Source organism: Gastrolobium bilobum, unplaced genomic scaffold, assembly GCF_033153095.1.
Source record: "Gastrolobium bilobum isolate Gb01-03AN ecotype WA unplaced genomic scaffold, APGP_CSIRO_Gbil_v1 utg3810, whole genome shotgun sequence".
Lineage (NCBI taxonomy): Eukaryota > Viridiplantae > Streptophyta > Magnoliopsida > Fabales > Fabaceae > Gastrolobium > Gastrolobium bilobum.
This window is the reverse complement of record NW_026899073.1, coordinates 655,869-679,593: the sequence shown is the minus strand read 5'-3', so window position 1 is coordinate 679,593 and position 23,725 is coordinate 655,869. Positions and strand designations below refer to the sequence as shown.

Here is a 23,725-nt window from a genome sequence, read left to right as displayed (position 1 = left end):
TTTAATTTTTAAACCACAAAGAATTTAAGTGAAAAATTTTGTAACCACAAAAGATCTAAGTGAAAATTTGAAATCACAAGAAGTAAAATGATAAATTATCTCAGCACAGTGGATATAAATGATAAGTTTAAAACTACAGGGAGTCAAATGATAAATTTCAAAACCATAATAGATGAAAATGAAATTTTTCCTAAATTAAACAAGATAAATCGTTGGATTAAACATGTTAAGTCATCTTATATCACTTGCAGTATTCTTTAATTAAAAAACTATTGTCAAAATCCTTTAAGTGGGATTTGAATATTTCTTTAGAGTAATTATAATAGGAATTTCAACTACTAACAACAAATAAAAAATGAGTTTTAAAAAATGTTCAATTCGTTATTAACGTATTTGTATTTTTATCAAAATGTAAACCGTCAAAAACTATAGCACACTATATTTCAAGGAAAAAAAATGTGTCATTTTAAATGATACACCTTATATCTTTTCACTCTCACAAAAAGATGAATCCCACACTTTTAAAACTTATTTCACTTATTCTCTCTCCCATGATTTATCTTTCTCTCACTTAAAATAACATAACTTTATGTCCTTCAAAATGATACACACTTTCCTCATATTTCAATAGGATAATGATAGCTACATACATGATTTCTTTCACATGTATATGACGCGTAGATAATTAGAATCAATAACATTTATAAGAAAATTGTTGAGTATGTATATTGGTATTGCCAAAAAAATTTCTCCAAATCATCCTTATTTAAGATGTACAAAGAAACCATATTATCATTTTTCATCCGAATATAAAGCCAGCAACCTGTGCAGAAGTCAAAAGGAAGTAAACTTGGATGTGTAGCATAGAAATTAGAAGGTCGTCAATAAATAATTTTCAAAATATACATCCTACTTAATTTTTCTTTTCCGATTTATTTTAACTTAGATCTATAGAATCATTGAAAGTGACAATAATCATCATCATTAGTAAAGCTCTCCCCATTAAATCACTTTTATGATTCTAACAAGAAACTAATTACACTAAATACATTGGGTTTGGATATTAGAATAGATAATTCAATAAAAGGTCTCTCCCTTATCCAAGATGACCTAATTAATACATTCACACAAGGAGACAGTGCATCATAAGCCTCCATACAGAACCACTTTTCACCAAATTTAAGGGCTCGTTGTCCAAGCTATAGGGGGTTAGGCACATAGCTTGCCCGAGATTGTCAATACCCTAATAATTATTTTTCCATATCAAGTTACTTTTGACATATCCATTTTTAGCTGGCAGCTATATACAACAGATAAGATAGTGTCAAGGTTTTGTCTTGCTCTCTAAAAACAAATTTTCACAAGATATATCATCTTTAAACTAACATATATCTAACCCGATTGGACCAATTATAGTAGGCTCGTGAGTCGCGAGTTATGTACACAATCCTTGCTTTCCTTTCAATAACAGGTTTATTTTTCAGCTAGCTAGTGTATGTAAATACTATAGCTTTGAACAAATTATATATCATTATTTTTGAGCTGGAGTTAACTCTTCAATACAGGTTTCTGATTATTAAGCATCTCTCCCTATGGATGTGCATGGATGCAGAGAAAGAGATACAGAAAAAGTGATTTGTGTGTGTCCAATTCAGAAAAAAGGAAAACCTTCTTGTAACTATAACCTAAAATACACATGCACAATAATGAAGCATTATAGAAGAAAAGACATTCCCAACAACTAGCAACGTCTGATCACCTCATAAGTGCAAGGGTTTCCATCGATATATTTTCAATTGATTTGGTATCTATTTTCTCTGAATAGGCACACATTATATAAGGCAAGACTTATGCACAACCAGGGACAATAATCCAGGGTAAATTATAATATTTTTGCAATAAAAACTTACATACGCTACATACATATATACATACATATATATAAGCATTTTATTCAACTACTAGTTCAGAGAATGCATTACTAGGCACAAAACTCTTACGCTATCCTACAATTCATAGAAGACGGACAAGTCTTTACAGAGATAAATAGCACCATAAAATTGCCAAAACAAAAACAACTTAAAACAAACATCCACGACTTGATATACTAAACAAAAAAACAGATTTAAGGGGAAAAAAAAGGGTATACCATAGACACGATAAGATGGATCCTTTAGTTCCTATCATTAGGGGAAGTAGTAGAAGAATCATTCATCTTGGGCTTTGGCTTTGGCCTCTTCCTCTTCTTCTCATAGCTAACTCCTCTAGCCTTTGCCTGAAAATCACGAACATCACGCAAGTAAATCCTCACTGCTCGAGCACCGAATGGATTTGACTCTGGTCTGCCACCGTTCTCTTCATATGCAGCACGGAGACGACCAATGAGAGCATCGAGGCTACCCCATGCCTGACGAAGAGGACAGGGGCAAGGACCAGGTGGGTTTGGTAACCCAAAGAAAGGGCATAAAGGGTTATGAACTTTGGTCTTTCCGAATTGGTCAAGGTAGTGAAGAAATTCAAGCACATGAGCACCACTGCATAAGGCCATAGAAAGTGGTGGTATATGGTTCCTCAGATACTGGCAGAAAGTGTTCCAATCTCGCCTCTTTTGGTTCTCATAACGGCTTGGTGTGTTGTTGTTCGCTAAAGATGAAGATGAAGATGAAGATGAGGCTGTGGTGGGATCGGTGGTGGTTGAGGATGATACAATTGCAAGGATCTCATTATCGTAGCTGCTAGTACTGTTGTTTGCTGATTCAGAAACCAAATCCATTGGGGAATATTGAAGATCTGAAGATTCTTCTTTTAACCCTTGTTGTTGCTTTAGAATATTTGCGTTGGATCTTGAGAATGGTGAGATTAATTTGTGCTGATGATGATACTTGTCGTGTGTAGAAGAAGTTGAACGATCACCCATGACCCTGCTAGCTGAAGACTAGGGTTTTCCTCGTGTGCATAAGTAGATATTTAACTAGAAATTAATAAATGATGAAAGAAAGAAAGATTGTATGTGACATGAGTGTTTGTGGAAAAGGGAAGCGAGAGATGTAAGCTAAAATAGTGCATGATGGTGGTTTCCTTTTCATTTCTATTATGTCAAAGATAGAGTCAAAGATGGAGAGAGAGAGAGAGAGAGAGAGAGAGAGAGAGAGAGAGAGAGAGAGCAAGGAGAGGAGAGGAGGAGTTACTACTACTTCTTTCTACTACTAAATAGAGGAGAGATAAAGCTCATTGAGAAGAGGAATATTTGTTTGATGCCATCTTAAGTTAGTTGGCGTGAGAAGGAGAAGCAGTTGCTGGAAATGGAATGATTCTTATGGAAAACCTTAAAATTGATCAGATAATCAGAATTTTCATTCCAGAAAAGCGCAAACAACTGAGAGTCCTAATGTACTAACATGAGGGAAAAGAAGTGAAGTGGCCAAGGGTGAAGAAGAAGAAGAAGAAGAAGAAGCAGCAAGTGTTAAATGATGATGACCATTGACCAGAATTAAAGAAGAGTGTTATCTGCCCCAAAACAGGACAAAGTTTGGCAGCAAACAGTGCTGATGATAATGACCATAGATGAGCAGAGAAATGTGTATATTTTATCAATCTGACTCTGGTTATAAGCGCGTGAAATATACAACTGAATATGTATGTATTTTTATTATCCTGCCTAGGACGAACCTACACAAAAATATTGCAAGATGAAAAACAAAATCAACATGTATATGTTGATATTTTTCTTGGTATAAGAAATAAAATTATTTTTAATATATATATATATATATATATATATGGAAAAAAAGTTTCCGATGTTACTTTAAATAACTTTATCTAATGTTCATCGAAACGAAGTCGTTTTGGGATTGAAAAATTAAAAAATTAGAGTGATAAAGACTATTATAACGCTGAAATAAATTAAAATTACAAAAATATCATGATTTCTGTCCCAAAACGACGTCGTTTTGATGAACATTAGATAAAGTTATCTAAAGTAATATCAGAAAAAACAAACCCATATATATATATATACATATATATATATATATCTTTAATGTTTCTAAAGTGAATGTAGATAAGTTATTTACATTCGTTTTCAAAACGACGTCGTTTTGAGTTAAAAAATTATAATAAAATAGACTATTATAACCCTGAAATAAATTATAATTACAAAAATACCTTGATTTCCGCTTCAAAATGACATCATTTTGGACTCAAGGTAGATAAGTTATCTACATTGACAGTAGAAAAAGCGAACCCTATATATATATATAGAGGCAGGATCCTTTGACACCGGTGTCAAAGGAAAAGTTTGACACCTCATCTGAGAGTCGTTAGATTAAAAAAAATCAATGGTGTCACATGCTTACAAATCAGAATCGTTGATTTTTTTTAATTTAACGGCTCTCAGATGAGGTGTCAAACTTTTTTTTTTGACACCGGTGTCAAAGGATCCTGTCTCATATATATATATATATATATATATATATATATATATATATATATATATATTTAAAATTATGGGAAGAGAAGAAAAAAAATATAAATCCTACATATATTTATATACATGTGTATATAGGATAATTTTATCTCTTATAACATAAGAGATATTACACCCAATCAATATATAGAAATTTGATTTTAGAAAATAAAATTCTCCTTAAAATATTTTTCATCCGTGTGAACAAATTAATTTCGATATTGTGAAATTCACATTTTAGTAATTTGTCTTATACTGTATCTTGGTTTTTTAAAAGTATATAATTTCGATATTAACTTTATAATTTGAAAATCTATTCATACATGTACATAAATTTAAAAAAAAAAATTCAAAGGTAAAAACAGATGTGGTCTCGATTCAAGAATTTATGTGCATAAAAAATATTGTTCGAGAAAATTTATACTTTTTATGCGTATTTTATATAAAGAAACTATTTTTTATATATCTATTAAATGGGAATATATATTTAATGTCATCTTCGGCTTTTTGATTATTTTCATCTTAGCATAAGGATGCTCAACAGTTTTTTTTTTTTCAATTAAAAATGTTATATATAACATATAACTCATGGGATTTGGAAGCCTATTGAGAAACTCGAAGCTGCTGGAGTCCTACCAATGACAATCTGATTCCAGGTTATTCCAACCTAGGATTTGTGAGTTTTACCAATACACATATTTTTATTGCACAAAAAACAAAAAATTTAATAATTGCAAAACTTTAATAATTAAAAATAAATGTACGTACTAGTATATTAAAAATCAAAATATAAAAGGATTATCATTCCTAATTCAAAATACTACAACAAAAGTTGTAAAATTAAAGAGGTTGAAAATATACATAATGACTATAATAGCCAAATTTAAATATTATATATATATATATATATATATATATATATATATACAATTATCTCATGTTTAATATGGGAATGAGATTATTTTAAATCCACTTAGAAATATTTAAATATTTAAATCAATCAATTAATTATTTTTTTATAAATATTTAAATTAATTGGTCGGACAAATGTATATACTTATATAATTGAACATCAAATAATAATTTATATAGGGTTTTGTGAATGTAATTTTGCGCCAATATTGTTACTTTTGATTGTTTAATTAAGTTGTTTTTTCTTTCAATCACCCACTCCCGTAAAACTTTTCATAACAGAAATATTTATTGTTTAAAATGGTATAGTTATTGTATGAAGTTATTGCACTTTTATATATTTATACTAAATCTATAATATACTTGTACAAATTTATAATAAACTAAAAGTGTGAATGATACTATAAATTATATAAAATAACATTTGTATCTATTTCATTGTTATATACTAGTTATGTACCTGTGCACCTAATAGTAATAGATGTAATTGTGAATGTGATTTTGCACAAATGTTGTTAATTTTGTGTCAACGAGAGTGAAGTCGGATACTAACAGTTTCAATGTCACAATTTTGTGTCAAACAGGTTCTAACAACTCCCCTACTATCCCTTTTCTTAGTTTTCAATCTCACCCTTCACACAAAAGCAGAAAGATATGGTAACTATATAAAGCAGTTAGAAATGGTGAAAGTCCTGAAATTTAATTTTCCTCTTTAGAGTAAGGAATGATAACTCGCTGCACTTGGAATCTTAAAACCCACAAATGGAGGCAACCCGCGTGGGTGTCCATCAAACTTCCCAACATATTGGTCAATGTGGCTATGGTGGGAACCAATAAATGGGTACATCTATTTCTTGTAATTAGAGCAAACTCACACTGTGCCAAATCTGGAAAGAATAAATCACTAATAATTATAATTCTTCTTAACAATTTTTTTTTTAATATAAGTAAAAATTAAACACATTACCTAATACAATATACTCAAATCCTTCGTCACTAGATCAAACCTAATTGGCTTATTGTGATATTTTTTTTATTGTTCTCGCTTACTACCATAATAAATAATAAGGAAGACCAAAATCTCGTTGTGATTTTTCTCTGTTTTTAGTTTGTTTTTTTTTAGTTAATACTTTCTGTTAAGTATTGTAAGACCCACAGTCTTTAAAAAAATTATTAAATGATAACATCTAACCTAACATACCACCTGTTCAAAGACCCTCAACCACCGAGAAGCATTTTTTTCACTTTCTTTTCATGCACCCTTTAAGGGAAGTTTGAGCAACCTTGGAGCTAGAAGGCTGAACTCCTTGTGCATGGGGGAAGAGCTGCAACCCTAAGTGTTAGTGGAAGATTCACCACTTGTAGAAGAGGATAGAAGATCAAGAGTTTTGAAGGTGTCACTACCGTTAGGTAAGTTATGAAACTTCCACTCTTGCTGTGTTTACATTAGAAGAAGCATACTCTCAGAGTGCATGCATGTACCATGGTTCTGTGCTAATGAGTAATTAATAGAGATAAAGGATAATGCAACATGAAATTGCTATTGTCCTAGAACCCTTTTATGCATGCTCATGAAATATGACAAATGATTCATGCATGGATTGTGATTCGGATAAAATATAGGCCCATTAGAAGCCCAATGACACACATGGAAGCCCAATCCCATTAAGGATCCAGAGCAATTAAAGTCTGATGGAAAACATCGCGCATAAGACGCGATGCCCTCATCGCGCAAGACAAGACGCGATGTCCATATCGCGGATAAAGCCGCCCTTAAGGAAGCTAACTTAAGACCCAAGGCAATCCCACCGCGCCTTTATACCAATAAACGGAAGACAGCTCCAGCTTGCCGTGACTCAATGGCTTGACATTAAGAAGATAAGGCTACTCAAATTCTAGCACTGACCTGCAGCCCAAGCCTGGCCACTCAGAGGCCATGCCGCCATACTAAGGCGGCATCATAACCGCTATATAAGCAGATGGAACAACACCCAGGTACGATCATCCTTTACATTAATAACATAAAAACTCATGCCTCTGATACTGACTTAAGCATCAGGTACACCCCCTATTCAGATTCATCGCGCTACAACAAAGGACATAGACATAGTAAGATCCAACTCTGATTCCATGCCCAAGACCAAGAGCAACAATCCACATCTCAACCATGTGTGATTAGGCTTGATACATATTGGTCAGCCCATATTGTATTTGGTCTGATCAGATTGTATGACATTGACTTAGTATGGATACATGTAGTTCTTTCGTGCCTAGGAAGCATATTATGGTAACTAGAATTGATTGAGTGGGATTTTTGCACTTGGGTTAACTCTGGAAGGTTGCATAACTTGAACTCTGCAATTTGGTGTTGCTCGCTATAGCAAGTAGCTCAGCAAGCAGCCCCGTGGAGTAAGTCATTATGGAGTTGCTTGCTGGTGCAATTCACTAGTCATTCTTCCTTTGATCCTCCTCGTTGGTGTAGCTCGTTCCAGCGAGCAGCCTAATGAAAGTAACTGTATGTTGATTTTCCTCTAATGTAGATGCATTGCATATTAATTGCTATCTTCCAAGAATCAGAGTTACTTTTCAGTTTGTTCATAATAATAGAACATCATATTGGAGTATGAATATGTTACAATTATTGGTATATAACCTATGTGATATACATATATACCACATGTGCCATATATTTATAGTTGTGAATGACGCATGTATGTTGATTTTCCTCTAATGTAGATGCATTGCATATTAATTGCTATCTTCCAAGAATCAGAGTTACTTTCCAGTTTGTTCATAGTAGTAGAACATCATATTGCAGTATGTATATGTTACAATTATTGGTATATAACCTATGTGATATACATATATCACATAGTTGTGAATGACGCCTTACGTGTTTGAACTCAATACACATATATGTCCATAGTGGACAAACACATATATCTGTTACATACGAATTTCACAGCCGCTATATACGGATACAAATATAATAGCTTATCCAGGCCTAATAGCCTATACAATAGCTTTAAACAACAAGTGATTTTTTTATGTGTTGACAATTATATATGGTTGCATGTCTTTTCTTCTTGAATTATATAACATGGTAGTTACCATGAGATCAGACAACCAGAGCAAAATCTTGAATTATGACAGAGTAAGATTAGTGGTTTTATAATTTACTAGAATTTGCATCTCACCCTTGTTGGGAATTTTATTTCAAGATCTCAGGTGAAGGATAAGTAGTCCGAGGAATGTCAGTTGAGTGTACTTGAACTATATATGTTTGAAGTATTTGTATATTTTGATAGGTTTTTAGTTAAGGCATTTTGGTTTTTTGTATAAAGATTTTGTACCATGAATGTATATGAGTATGAAAAGATATATGCCAGAGTTTAACTATGTATTTCTTTTGTTTTGTGGTAAATATTCCCTAAGTCGGGGTGCTCCAAGTATGAAAATGATATTTTGGGAAAATATAATAGTACCTAATTATTAAAAATTAATAATGCAAAACAAATATTTCTTGACATTGGTTCAATTAATTAAATTGAATTTATAAATAAATATATAAATAAAAGCAATGCGATAAATTGACTATTAATGTATTGTGATTAGTGATTAACCTCACATCTACCTTCAATTAAATAAAAGGCCAATCAATTTACCGGATCGGACCGGGTGATCTGGTTACCAATTCAATCGTTCACCGGTCAATCGCGTTTGATTTCAACAACATTGATTCACGTTACTCTTATTCTCTGTTAAGAGCGGGCTCGCAGGAATTTCCAATCACAAATTGGGAATCAATAATGAAATGGAGGAGTTCAGCCCCCACCCTAAGCGCGTGCAAAGTTCTTAAAAGAAGAATAAAAGAAGTTTGATTCAAAGAATATGAGGAAAAATATTATTACTACCAAAATTTTCTACTACCAATTCATTACCTATCTAATCACAATTGAATCAACATTTTTTCTTTTTTGAAATTTTTTTTAGTATTCTGTCTCTTTGATCCAATGGTGATTAGATAGGTAGTAAGTTGGTAGTGGAAGATTTTGGTAGTAAGAATATCCTCTCTCCAAGGAATATATATTTAATGAAAAAAATGTGTATCATTTTAAAGAACATAAAATTATGTCATTTTAAGTTAGAGAAGATAAATCATGAAAGAAAGAGGAGAGAATTTTTGTTAAAGTTGTGGGTCTTACCTTTTTATGAAAGTAAAATATTGTAAGATATGTCATTTAAAATAACACATCTTTTCCCCATATTTAATTCTATTTAAGTAAAGTATTGTATTCAAAAAAATAAAAAATTTGAGAGAGTTAATCTCACCAAAATATAGATGTTACATGTAATTTAAAAATATATATTATGGGGCGTTTGATATGAGAGATATTTTTTTTTACCTGAAAAAAAATGGTTGAGGAATTGGTAGGAATTTTTTTATCCCGGATAAATTATAAAAAAGTGTTTGATTGGCCAAAATTTTGCCAGGAAAGTTGGGTTCATTTTATTGATGCTATGTTTGGTTGGTGATAAAATATTGATGAGATAATGATTTGACTCAACATATTATATTTAGAATCTAGAACCTATGCAAAAAAAATACCAAAGGATCAGTGGGATAATTATTTGCCTCTGAGTAGTTGAAAAGGGAAATACTTGGGAAAATAATTTGCTGAGATTTTTTTCACAATACTCATACCAAACATGGTAATTAAATATTCCCCACCCAACTTCTCCATCATTCCATACCAAATACCCATACCAAACACCCTCTAGTGTTTGGTTAGCGTAATCTGATGTGATAGATAGGCATTGGAGAAGTGAGATTGTGTTTGACCAAGTCTGGTTAAGAGTTTTCAATATTTTCCTATCCAAATTACTTGCCTAGCATTCCATTTTGCATGTCAATTGGACCCAAATAGATGGCTCAATATTCCCATTTCAGATATGGTATTGGAGGTTGCCTAGCTAAATGGAGACATGGGACTAAATGGAGATAGTACCCAAAGATGACAAACATACCCTCAATAAAGGTAAAGAGTAGCATTAGTGATTCAATTTATTTTAAAAACAAGGTTATTTTGGTAATTGTAACTTATTTTTCCATCAATATTTTACCTCAAACTAAACAGATTTTATAAAATTTATCTAATTTTCCTGGTAATTTTTTTTCAACCAAACAACTTTTTTTACATTTTCCTGTCAAACTCACTTTCCAACTATTTCCCTAGTAATTACATTTCCTTATTATTCAAAAAAAATCTCTTCAACCAAACGCCCAGAATGAAATTTAGAAAGTCTTGGAGAGTCTTATTTCTTGAACTAAATTTTAAAGTGATGATCCTGAGTCCCTATCAAAAATTAAGGAACACTGACCAAAATGTCACTCTTCACCAACTTTTTTACCTAAATGCCACGCGAACAGTGTTACTTTCCAATCTGCCACTGGGGCAAGTTCACTACCCAGTGTAGCGAACTCGGTTTGCTAACGTGTCACATTTCTAGTGGATAACAAGTACAAGTTAAAAAAAAAGGTGTGAAGTTCGTTATATTGGGTAGCGAACTTGATTTTAACCAAGTTCGCTACCCCGTATAGCAAATTTGGTGTCCACTAGAAACGTGACACGTCATCAAATCGAGTTCGCTACACCGGGTAACGAACTTGCCCCCGTGACAGATTGGGAAAGAATATTGTTCGCGTGATATTTAGGTAAAAAAGTTGGTGAATACTGACATTTTGGTCACTGTTCCAAAAATTCATGTAATAATATATAGATTTTAATGTTTCTACAATAAATGCAGATAAATTATTTATATTCACTTCTAAAATAACGTCATTTTAGATTGAAACAAATTATAATTATAAAAATATCTTGATTTTTGTCTCAAAACAACATCATTTTAAACTCAATATAGATAAATTATCTATATTCAATATAGAAAAAGCGAACCCTAATTATCTATGCAATTAATGTGTAACTCCTAATAATTTTGGTCAGGATTTGATCTTTTGCTTGACTTTTTTTCGTTTCCCGTCTCCATCACCATCTTTTCTTTTCTTTTTTAAATTATAGAAATTAACTTAGTAGAAATCCCATCCCATCTACACACAAGAAAAGAAAGTCATGAAAATGACACTTGTGAAATCGAAAACGACGAATTATCAAAAAGTGCTTTTGGGGGTCCTAAAACCAAGTTCATTGCACCTGGTGTGTAGCAATTGCAGCACCTACGTCGGTGAGATAAAGATGACAAGACAGAATCCTTGGCGGACACAGACCACGTGGCAAGAGGAAATTAGACAAGTCCAACACCATAGCCTGCAATGCGACACTTGAACGGAAGGAACCCCCAATGGGATGGGACAATACAGTACATAGTACATACACTCTTCACCTGTCAAATTAAATGGGTTCTCTTTATTGCATTAACTCCATTTTTTTTTTTTAGAATGTCTGACTATTTTTAAATTCTTTTATCGTAAACCGCTTCCACGAACTGAATGCATATTTGAGTAGAAATAAAAAAAATTGTTGATTATTTTTAAAGGGATCAATATTTATTTTTTAAAAAGATATAAAATTATATTATTTTAATTAAAATTATAGTATTTTATGATGAGAAAAAGAATTAAAAATTATGGTGAAAAAATGAGATATTTTTTAATTTAGATATTAAATAAAAATAAACATTTTAACTAAAATAACAAATTTTTCCTAGAAATAGTTTTTTAAATCTTCTTCGTGATTCTTAATTGTTTCAAAATTACGAACAAAATCTTTTTTATCATCTAATAAATAATATTTTAAAACATTTAATGCTTGTTCTATTAATTTGTTACATAAAATCAGTTTTTTCACATTATCTAAACAAAGTATTTATTTTCAAATTACTCTCCAGTTAATATATTTAAGAAATCTTATTAATTGTTTTTTTTTTAATTTGGCTATACATAAAATTAATCATTAAATAAATTTTTTTATAGTATGATTAACTTAACTTTTTTAAAAAAAATTAAGAAATTAATCATTTAAGAAGTCTTGTTTTTGTTTCCTTTATGCCAGTAAAAGGCTTGCTTGGGTTGACTAAAATTAAATAAATTGGAAATTATACCTGAAGTAAATGACAAAGCATTATCAATTAATAATTCTTTTAGTTTTCTTGAATTCAGAAAACAGAACCACCTCTGTTAATTAAAACTTTAATTGCCTTCTCACAAATTTATCAAGTGTAGGACCCTGGACTGGAACAATACTTCAATATATAGTTCTATATATGTAGTTATTTTGTCATGATAGCCAATTAAGCAATAATTTGTACTTATTGACCAATTCTCTGCATTTTCAACTGCGTTCTCCGAGCTTGTTAAGAAGTATTACAAAAAAAAATGTATATTTTTTGAGTCTTTTTTTACAACTCTTTGCATTTGCCTATCTCAAGAAAGCAACGACGTATATTGGAGAAGCTACCAACACCCGTAACTCGTTGGGGTTGCGATACCGCGCGCAGTTAAAGCGTGATTTCATTTTTTCTTTCCTATGTCTTTTTTTCTTCAAAGTTAGGCATACGGATATGACCCCATGAATCTTCTAAGTTCTAACGTCAATGCTTTTTTGAAATGATTTAAAGAATTTTTTATTCTAAAAAATACATGCGAGTTAAAACCAATATCTGCAATTAGGTTAAAACATGGAATTGCAAATCAATATATTTTGTACTATATAAGTAAATTGTTTTATTGTATATATTAAAAAATAAAAGTAGAATTGTTAGTCAAACGACGTATGTCAAAAAATAATCTAAATACATGAAAACTCACTCTTGTTATGTATCATTAAATTTATTTATAGATTTGTTAGTATCATCATATCGAAATATTTGTGTTCAACTCCACATGTAATTTTATATAAGGTCCATATATTATTTTGGGGTACAAACAAAATGTCCATATTTATTCACATAACCAAATGGAATTTGATCTTTTGATAGTTGTAGTTATGTGGCAGCAAGTTGCCAAATTTCAAATTCTTCCACTAGTTGCCATTTTCATTTCGTACTCCGTTAACAGCTTGCTGCACATTCAACAAAAAAGAGAGTTTCATTTCATCTTCTAACGTGCAGTACAAAATATAAGCCAATAAACAGAAAAGAACAAACAAGAGGAAGTGGTTAATCGATTTCTAGTCATCACCTGAAAGCAAGACAAGGCGTATTGCACATCACTTGCCGATATTTGGTGGTGGAAGACAATTCTCAAACTGGAACACAAGTAAATAATGTCATCAGTTACAACATACTAACTTAATTAATACTTATTTCAATTATTAGTAACAGTGCAGCTAACAAAATAGTAGTAACAGTGGCAAACAAGACCTTGATGAGCTCATTGGCATCAGAAGGATACCATAGTCTTCCAAGTCCTTGCATAGTTTTGCTGCTGTAGTTCGTGAACCCTCTTCAATTTCAATATATATCTGGTATCAGAGATAAAGATCTATAAAATAACTGTAGTTTATAGCTGTTTCAAGCTAATATAGTTATTAAGGATCTAAGGATCTAAACAAAGCTGTTGTAAATAATATTGATTTAATTATTATTTAGTTTATTGTTGTATTGGGCCAAGCCCTTTGTTGTATTGGGCCAAGGCCTTTAGGTTAAAAGTATGTCACATATTCTCTATAAATAGAGAATCCCTTGTACACATTATTTACAATTTTAATATATATCAGAATACCCTTTTTCAAGTTGGTATCAGAGCTCTCGATCTTGAGGGCTCTGCTTCCGCGCCTACGAAACCCTCGCTGCCATTAGCCGCCACCGGAAAAATTTTCCGGGGACCTCTTGGACTGAGAGATCACTGCTTCTCTTTGTTTTTCTCCCATCTTCCTCAATAACAAGACCCCAAACTGAACCGTTCAACGTCACCTCCAAACAGAAGCGTTTTTCACTAACCAAGAACACTGTTCATCGCGATTGACCTTCTTTTTGGCGGCCATTCAACTCCGATCAGCCCCAGATAGGTTCGCAATCCTTGGACGACCTTCGCCTGAAAAGCCCAGCCCGATCGGACGTCAGACGCGCCTCCACGCGCCGCTTCTTTCCCTGCGCGTGAATCTCACGCGCCGCCAGCTTCACCGGCGCGTGACAGCGCGTGACGGTTGCTTTTGGCTGCGGACCGGTGCAGTCTTGATCGACTCTCCAAGCTCGTTCTGGATCTGTGCTCACCTCTTTGATCGGACCTCGTTTGGTAATTTTTTCGTGATTTTTTGGCTTCTTGGTACTATTCCTTGAGTTGTTTTGCAGTATGGCCGCTTCCGACGGTGATTCAACTCTAAACTTATCTGAGAAAAATTCTACCTCATCTATGGTGACCCCTCTTGGTCACAATGATCTTCCAAATCTACATCAGAGTTATCGATTTGACGGATCAAATTATTTGTCATGGTCTCAGTTCATTCGTACTACCATCAAGAGTCGCAATAAGATTGCTCATCTTGATGGCCCTGCTCCTGCTGCCACGGATCCCGATTTTGCTGTTTGGGATAATGAGGATTCTCTTATCATGACTTGGTTGTGGAATTCGATGACTCCTGAAGTGGGTCGTCATTGTATGTTCTTGTCTTCTGCTATGGAGATTTGGGAAACTGTCCGCTCCACTTATTCCTTGAAACAGGATATGGCTGCGCGCTATGAATTGCGCAATAAAATATTCACTACAAAACAAGATTCTTTATCCGTGACTGAGTACTATGGCACCTTGAAGGAGTTATGGACTGAACTTGATCAATTTCAGAGTTTGAAGATGAAATGTACTGCAGATGCTACTGCTTTAGCCAAGGAGGTAGAAAATGAGCGTATTTTTGATTTTCTTGCTGGTTTGAATTCCGAGTATGATCCTATTCGGGTTCAGATACTTGGCAAAGAAACTTTTCCATCCCTTTCTGCTGTTTTCAATACTGTTCGGGGAGAGGAGAATCGTCGGGGTGTTATGATGAACCCTGATAAATCTGTCATGTTATCATCAAAAGATGGTGCTGCTTCTAAACCCACTGATGGGTCTGCTATGATTTCAACAAAAAAAGATGGTTCTACTTACAAGAGTTCCTTTCCAAAATATTCTGATGGAGCATCTTCTAGACCTAAGAAAGATGATCGCTGGTGTTCTTATTGTAAAAGAACAGGTCATATCAAGGATCTATGCTATCGTCTCCATGGAAAACAAACTGTCTTAGAAAAGATGGCAAGGATGCGTGGTCAAGCGCATTTTACTTCTTCTGATATAGCTCCTACACCTAATGAGACCCAACCTGCATTTCGTCCAGATGAGTTGGAACGACTTCGAACCATACTTGATTCTCTGAGTAAGCCATCTGGTACTAGTGATTTGGCTATGACTGGTATGAGCTCCAAAATTTCTTCTTTTCTTACTTCATGTATTGATTTTAAACATTCTTGGGTTGTTGATTCTGGTGCCACTGATCATATGGCTTGTTGTGCTGACCCCTTTGTCTCTTATAACCCTACCATTGGCACTCATACGATAGCCGTAGCTGATGGCTCCCATACATCAGTTGCGGGTTCTGGTAACATAAAATTACAGCCTTCCTTATATCTCAAAGATGCTCTTCATGTCCCTAAACTTTCTACTAATCTTCTTTCTATTCATAAAATTACAAAAGATTTAAATTGCACTGTAACCTTCTTTCCTACTCACTGTGTTTTTCAGGATCTCGCCACAGGGAAGACGATTGGGGGTGCTAAAGAGCAAGGTGGGCTGTATTATCTGGTGTCACAATCTCCTGCAACTCATGTTAAGGATCACATCTTACTGTCACATGGCCAGTCAACTGCTGATTCTCTGATTTGGCTTCATCATAAGCGCTTGGGACATCCTCCATTTAGTTTACTCAAGTCTTTATTTCCGTCTTTGTTTTTGTCTAAGTCTGTTGAGTCTTATCATTGTGATGTTTGTGAGTTTGCTAAGCATCATCGTGTGTCTTTTCCTTCTAGTATTATTAAAAGTGTTGAACCTTTTGATCTTATTCATTCTGATGTTTGGGGTCCTTCTAAGGTCCCTCATTCTTCTGGAAATAAATGGTTTGTTTCTTTTATTGATGATTGCACTCGTGTAACTTGGGTTTACTTAATGCATGAAAAGTCTGAGGTACCAAAACTGTTCTTTCAATTTTATAAAATGATTGAGACTCAATTTTGTAAAAAAATCAAAAGAATAAGGACAGATAATGGTACTGAATATGTCAATCACTCTTTTTCCCAATTTATACAAAATCAAGGTATGATTCATGAACTTACATGTGTAGACACCCCTCAACAAAATGGGGTTGCTGAAAGGAAAAATCGTCATCTTCTTGAAGTTGCTCGTGCCTTATTGTTTCAAACACATGTACCCAAATGCTATTGGGGAGATGCCATTCTTACTGCAGCATTCTTGATCAATCGTCTACCCACTCGGGTTCTCGATCATGTAAGTCCTATTCATTCCATGACTTCCTTTTTTTCTTCTATTCCAACTTTGCAAAGTCTTCCTCCTCGAGTGTTTGGATGTGTTGTCTTTGTTCATATTCATAAACAGCATCGCAGTAAGTTGGATCCTAGGGCTCTTAAATGTGTCTTCCTTGGATATGCTCCTGATAAGAAGGGCTACAAGTGTTATCACCCTGGAAGTCGGAAATTTTTTGTTTCTATGGATGTTACATTTCAGGAATCTGAGTCCTTTTTCCAAGGTCCTCATCTTCAGGGGGAGAATGATTCACCAGAAGACTCATCACCTTCCTTCTTTGAAACTTCAGTGTCTCCTTCACCTGTGTCAGTGTCTCTTCCTCTTGTTCCTGTTCCTAATATGTCTGTGACTGATCCTCCGATGACTGATACATCAAGTACACAAGAGATACGGCAGATTGTAACACCTGAATTGGTATATCAAAGAAGGAAACAGCCCACATTGCCTCAACAGCAACCTCAATCGTCTGAACCACTGGTAAGTCCTGAATCTCATATTTCTGATCATGATACTTCTGATGACTTACCCATTACTACTGCTTCTGATGATTTACCCATTGCTTTAAGAAAAGGGAAAAGATCTTGTTCCAAGAAATCTTGTTCTTCCTGTCCCTCTTGTATTCAATACCCTATCTCCCATTTTGTTTCCTCTGCTAATCTTTCTGTGCAGCACAAAAGCTTTGTTTCAGCACTAGATTCTACTTCAATCCCAAAATCAGTACATGAAGCTTTGAGAGATGGGAATTGGGCTCAAGCCATGCAAGAGGAGATGAATGCATTAGAGAAAAATAAAACATGGGAGGTTATTGATAGACCCAACGGAAAGAAAGCAGTAGGGTGCAGATGGGTTTATACCCTAAAATATAATTCTGATGGCACTCTTGAGAGATACAAGGCTCGATTAGTCGCCAAAGGTTACACTCAAACCTATGGCATTGATTATGAAGAAACCTTTGCTCCAGTTGCAAAAATGAATACAGTGAGAATCTTGTTGTCCCTTGCTGCCCATTACAATTGGGATATAAATCAATTTGATGTGAAAAATGCTTTCCTCAATGGTGAGTTAGAAGAAGAAGTCTACATGGAAATCCCGCCTGGTTTTGATTCTGTGAAGGGGGAAAATAAAGTTTGTCGATTAAAAAAGGCCTTGTATGGATTGAAGCAATCACCTCGTGCTTGGTTTGGGAGGTTTACTAAGGTTATGATGACCTTAGGATATAGACAGAGTCAAGGAGATCACACTCTTTTCTTCAAGCACTCCCAAAACGGGAAGCTTACTGTGCTCCTTGTATATGTTGATGATATTATTATCACAGGTAATGATTTTGTGGAGAGACAGATTCTGCAGACACGGCTTGCCTCTGAGTTCGAAGTCAAAGACCTTGGAAAACTGAGATATTTCCTAGGGATAGAAGTAGCTCATTCAAGCAAAGGAATTTTTATCAGCCAAAGGAAATATGTTCTTGATCTTCTCAAAGAAGCAGGAAAGCTCGGGTGTAAACCCTCTAATACTCCTATTGAGCAGAATCACAAGATGGGCTATGAAGAAGAGAGTCCTCCAGTTGATAAAGGACAATATCAACGGCTAGTTGGGAAATTGATATATCTGGCTCATACTAGACCAGACCTAGCTTATGCTGTTAGTGTTGTCAGTCAGTTTATGCACAATCCAAAGGAAAAACACATGCAGGCTGTAGAGAGAATTCTTCAGTATCTTAAAGGTACTCCTGGTAAAGGATTGTTATTCCGACGTGATGGCAATCTATCTTTAGAAGTCTACACAGATGCTGATTATGCTGGATCCATGACTGACCGTCGTTCTACCACTGGTTATTGCATGTTTCTTTGCGGTAACTTGGTGACATGGAGAAGTAAGAAACAAGATGTGGTTGCCAGATCAAGTGCAGAAGCTGAATTTCGAGCTATGGCTCAAGGCATTTGTGAGTTACTGTGGCTGAAAATTGTACTTGATGATCTCAAAATAAAATGTGAGGGACCTATGAAGCTGCTATGTGATAATAAGTCCGCTATTTGTATAGCTCATAATCCAGTTCAACATGATCGGACTAAACATATTGAGGTCGACCGCCATTTCATCAAAGAGAAACTTGATAGCGGGTTAATTACCACTCCATACATTCCCACTGGGCGTCAATTAGCTGATCTATTAACAAAGGGGCTTCCTACAGACAGATTTCAAGAACTTACTAGCAAGCTGGGAATGATAAATATCTATTCCTCAACTTGAGGGGGAGTGTTGTAAATAATATTGATTTAATTATTATTTAGTTTATTGTTGTATTGGGCCAAGCCCTTTGTTGTATTGGGCCAAGGCCTTTAGGTTAAAAGTATGTCACATATTCTCTATAAATAGAGAATCCCTTGTACACATTATTTACAATTTTAATATATATCAGAATACCCTTTTTCAAGTAAAGCTCTGCTTAAGGCCCAAGTACTATGCAAAAATAAGGAAATGAAGAGGGAATTGAATACTCGCTCAAATAATGATGCAGTTGTACTTGCATGAATGGACTCTACTAAATACTCACAATATTGGTTTCCACAGAAGAGGTATCCACTCTCAGTCCTTCAATTTCATTCAATCCATCTAAAACGAAGGGAAATTTTATATGAGAAAAGCAAGTGCGATTAAGAAGAAAAAGTTTATAGGGTGTATAAAATCGTAATTCTAGATCTGCATGTGAATCAGTTAAAATTCTATGACATTTACCAGCCAAAAATTTAGCATTGTTGTGATCGCTTTCTAGCTTTCCAACATTTTCCTGTAAAGCAACAAGTGCAGCAGCACAAAGGATGCCAACCTGTCTCATTCCACCACCTAAGGTTTTTCGGAGCCGTCTAGCCTTAAAAAAGCAGATATAATAGACTCAATACCAAGTTCTTTAAAAAACAATATAGATCTTATATTCCCCTGAAATATTCTGAACTACCTTGATGATAAAGCAATTGGAACCAACAATAACAGATCCAACTGGAGCCCCCAGACCTTTTGATAGGCAAACCTAATTCATATATTCAAAGGAATCATAATTTGGTTAGTTCTATTATTATGTAATAGGGTATAGAAGTAACTAAGTATATATAAATTTGATTTTGAATTAGGTAGTTAAATTAGTATTTTAGAACTTCTTTGAATAAGATAGCTAAAACTGCCAATGTCAAGAAACCATACTGCATTCGGGAAAAACTTTAAAGTAAGCACATCTTTAAAGCTAAATAAGGGTGTATCCAGCTTTAACTTAAACTAAAGTGAATCGTGTTCTTAACCTACTAAATGATTTAAAGGTAAATACGCCCTTAGTTGGTTATTTTAAAAGTTATTTTAGAGGAACCTTTTCCCTTAATCTTATCCGAAAAAAGAAAAGGGCAAAAAAGAAACAAACTGATACTGAATCGGCTGCTTGGACAAGCCTATCCACAGGAACACCAAGTGCCTGAAAAACCAAAATTTTCTGTTAAAGTGTTGTTTGTACATGATAGCAGGAAGGATAAACAAATGAACATTAGATCAGGAACCAAAATAAATAAAAGCTATATTTATAATAAAAGACATAATGTTATTTCCATATTTCCTACTACGACACTAAGAAAATGCGATTAAGATATGTTAGAGATATATATAACTATTAATGTAGCCTCACGCCCTCACCTAACAGCTTAAGCTCTTGGTTGAATTGATTTTTTACATGATATCAGAGCCTTGGTGTCACTGATTCGATCATCACCGCCCCCCATTTAATTATTAATTAATTAAGTATTGTGGAGTTTCTTAACACAAGTAGATGGGCCTATGTATTGTCCACCCTTCGAGCCCAATTGGCTCTCATGTGAGAGGGCGTGTTAAGAGATATATAAAATCATTAATGTAATCTCACCTAACAGCTTAAGCTTTTTGGTTGAATTGGTTCTTTATAAGATATTCACTGGGAAAGAAGCCTTGAAGAAGTGCGGGATTGACATGTAATCATTCAAATGATAAGTAATTTGTTTTCTTTCAAATTTGCTTGATTTACAGTCTTCAATATGATATCCACAGTATATATGAAAGTATGTGCACACAAATAAACTGTTGCCAAGTACTAGGATAACAGAAAGTCACTACACTGTACAAGGTTCTTGGAAGGACTATTATCACTTTACAAACAAGCAAGCAACTTCATTGGTCATTTCCAGTCAATCCATCTCAAAATTACTTTTGCGGCTCACACCGAAATTCAAAATGCCTTTCTTTATTTATCTTGGCACTAAACATTTCGTCAGAGTTAAAATAGCGTTGTATGATTATGTGCATTTGATAATGAAGACCTTTTGATGACAAAAATTATATGCACAAAACTACCCAAAAAAAGGGAATTATATACACAAATATATGTATTAACAGAGCATAAGAGATAAAGATCCATCTTACCTTTCGTTATTGATATCTTTGGCAGACAGATATTATTTATACAGATATAAGAATTCAGTTAGGTGCATTTAGGTACAAAGTCAACTTTCCAGTAACTTTATTCGATGGATTTTGAGCAAATCATATAGGTAAAGCAGAAAAATTACTTACAATTGACGCATTAAATATACGGGCTCCATCAATGTGAAGCTTTAGTCCGTGCTTCTTAGCTATCTCTCCAACTCTGTCTATATATTCAACTGAAAGGCATCTACCACCGCAGCTGCATTCAGGAAAAAAATATCAATCATTCACACTGCTTCTGTAACAGGATGTTTTAATCAATTTAGAAAGGGGAGGCACTGTTGAAATCCAAAGACATATTAGCAAACTGCATAGGCATGAAACCATAATTGGGTTACGGTGATACTGATTACTACCAACAAATAGAGTGAAGCTACAAGAAAAGTTTTAACAAAAAAATTGCTTACTTTGCATGAGTATTTTCCAAGCAAATAAGCCTTGTGGTTGGATACACTAGCTCCCCCTTTGGATCTCTGATGACAGACTCAATCAAATCAATGTCCATGGTTCCATCGTCATTGTTTTTAACTGTTCTTGGATGTACCCCTCCAATAGTTGCAATGCCTCCATTCTCATAAATATGGATATGGGAATTGTCTCCAAGAATAACTTCACTTCCCCTAATATCACAATGGACAAGGACAGATATAAGGTTCCCCATAGTGCCTGATGGGACAAAAAGAGCTGCTTCCTTTCCCATTATCCTTGCCATTTCTGTTTCTAACCGAAAACAGGAAGGGTCATGGCCAAGAACATCGTCATCAACCTCAGCACTGGCCATAGCAGCTCGCATTGTTTCAGTTGGCTTTGTGACTGTATCTGACCGAAGATCCACTATCCTACTTACCATTTTCTCCGTAACTAGAACAAACCAAAATTTAATGTCATATGCCATTCTCACCATTTGCATTTGGTAAAAAACTAGAAGCATCAAATCAAATCAGCAGTTTTATACGAATTGGTGCTTACAGTGACATTTTCTCAGTAACCATTCAGGTAAAATTGAGGGAAGGATGATCTTGAAATAGTCTCCATTAATTTCAAACAAAGAAAATACTAATAATAAAGTGGGAAAAAAAGAAGAAGAAATAGAGCATTACATGATCAAGCTCTTCTTTGACTTCAAATTGTACCAAAATTCGATAAAAATAAAATCTTTATGGACGACAAGATTGAACAAACTGGAATGATTAACAAAATATCAGAATCATAATTATCACCTAGTTTCCAATTTATAGAGGAAAAACAAAAACAAGAAACAAGAAAGATCACCAGCAATTCCACAGAGTGATAGATACGCAAATTACTCTAAAATTAATTAACATACATAAAAAACACAGTGAAAGACACTAACATATATAGAGCTGCAAAGAGCATGAGTCATGCAAGGCAACTATTGAAATCAAGAACTTGTTAGAATTTTGTACTGTAGTTCTTAGCTTGTAAAACCAAGCATCATATAAGTCACAAAGAAGGAATAAATGGTTTCTTTTTTCATCATACAGAATCAGAGGCAGACAAAGGAACAAAGCCAACGGAAGTTGAAATTTCAGAGGAGTTAATTACCTAGACACTCCAAAAAGATCACAAGTAAAGTAACCCAAATATGATGGAGCTGTATTGGAAGTGCACACTTATTTAAAGCAGCTAACTTTGGACTTAACTGCATGCAATACGTCATGCAGAGAATGGAGACAAATATGAGTTTGCTACGATAATCTGAGGAAGTAAGAAGGAATCAAAAAACTCTTTAGCACATTATAAAATGGCAACAACCAATGGATAAGTTTCTTTTTTATTGCGATGTCAAGTTGTACCGTTGCTTGCTTTGATGGATATCTCCACCAACCATTGGTATGTCTTTATCCTTTTTGTTATTTTTTTTACTCTCTCAAAAAATAAATATTTATGCTACTGTTTACAACTAATAACTGGGTAAATCAAATATAATGTTACATGATAATAACATGATATTCTTACACACACAATTAATATGAATCTCATTTCTTAATTTTTTCTTTCTCATCTCTCCTCTGCTTTCTCAATTATATGGGTAGAAATATCATCTTACATAATGTAACATGATATTTGATTTTATCCAATAACAACAAGTGTGTTACTTTTTTTATGTTACAACGGATAAAAAATCTCTCATACACAATAAAATACAATGTGAATATCACTTTGTGCTTTTCTTTCTCCTCTGTTTAGTGGAATTCATATTATACTTTGTGTGTGCACGAGAATCATTTAAGCTTTTCAGTTGCAGTCTTGGTATAAGTTTAAGTTTATGATAAACTCTATGCAAGTGGGAGCGAAAAATATTA

At 33.9% G+C, this 23,725-nt stretch overlaps 2 protein-coding genes across 4 annotated transcripts; both read right to left on the bottom strand.

Moving 5' to 3' along the window:
- Window positions 1-2,173: 2,173 nt before the first annotated feature.
- On the bottom strand, window positions 2,174-2,773 carry LOC133286987 (protein LIGHT-DEPENDENT SHORT HYPOCOTYLS 4-like). The gene has a single exon (XM_061484528.1). It carries the CDS (start codon window positions 2,771-2,773, stop codon window positions 2,174-2,176), a length of 600 nt encoding a protein of 199 aa, XP_061340512.1.
- A 10,498-nt stretch (window positions 2,774-13,271) lies between these two features.
- LOC133286929 (low-specificity L-threonine aldolase 1-like) lies at window positions 13,272-23,084 on the bottom strand. Of its 3 annotated transcripts, none has more exons than XM_061484437.1 (10): window positions 22,965-23,084; window positions 21,806-22,259; window positions 21,486-21,597; window positions 20,311-20,361; window positions 19,858-19,929; window positions 19,638-19,770; window positions 19,456-19,514; window positions 13,757-13,857; window positions 13,575-13,641; window positions 13,272-13,451 (listed from the first exon to the last, which is right to left on the bottom strand). In XM_061484437.1, exons 1-10 carry the CDS (start codon window positions 23,077-23,079, stop codon window positions 13,404-13,406), a joined length of 1,212 nt encoding a protein of 403 aa, XP_061340421.1. In that variant the 5' UTR covers window positions 23,080-23,084; the 3' UTR covers window positions 13,272-13,403. The 3 variants fall into 3 exon arrangements, with proteins under 3 accessions (XP_061340421.1, XP_061340420.1, XP_061340422.1); XM_061484436.1 differs by having other exon boundaries at window positions 13,285-13,455; XM_061484438.1 differs by lacking the exon at window positions 22,965-23,084 and adding an exon at window positions 22,499-22,526 and having other exon boundaries at window positions 13,285-13,455.
- Window positions 23,085-23,725: the final 641 nt, after the last annotated feature.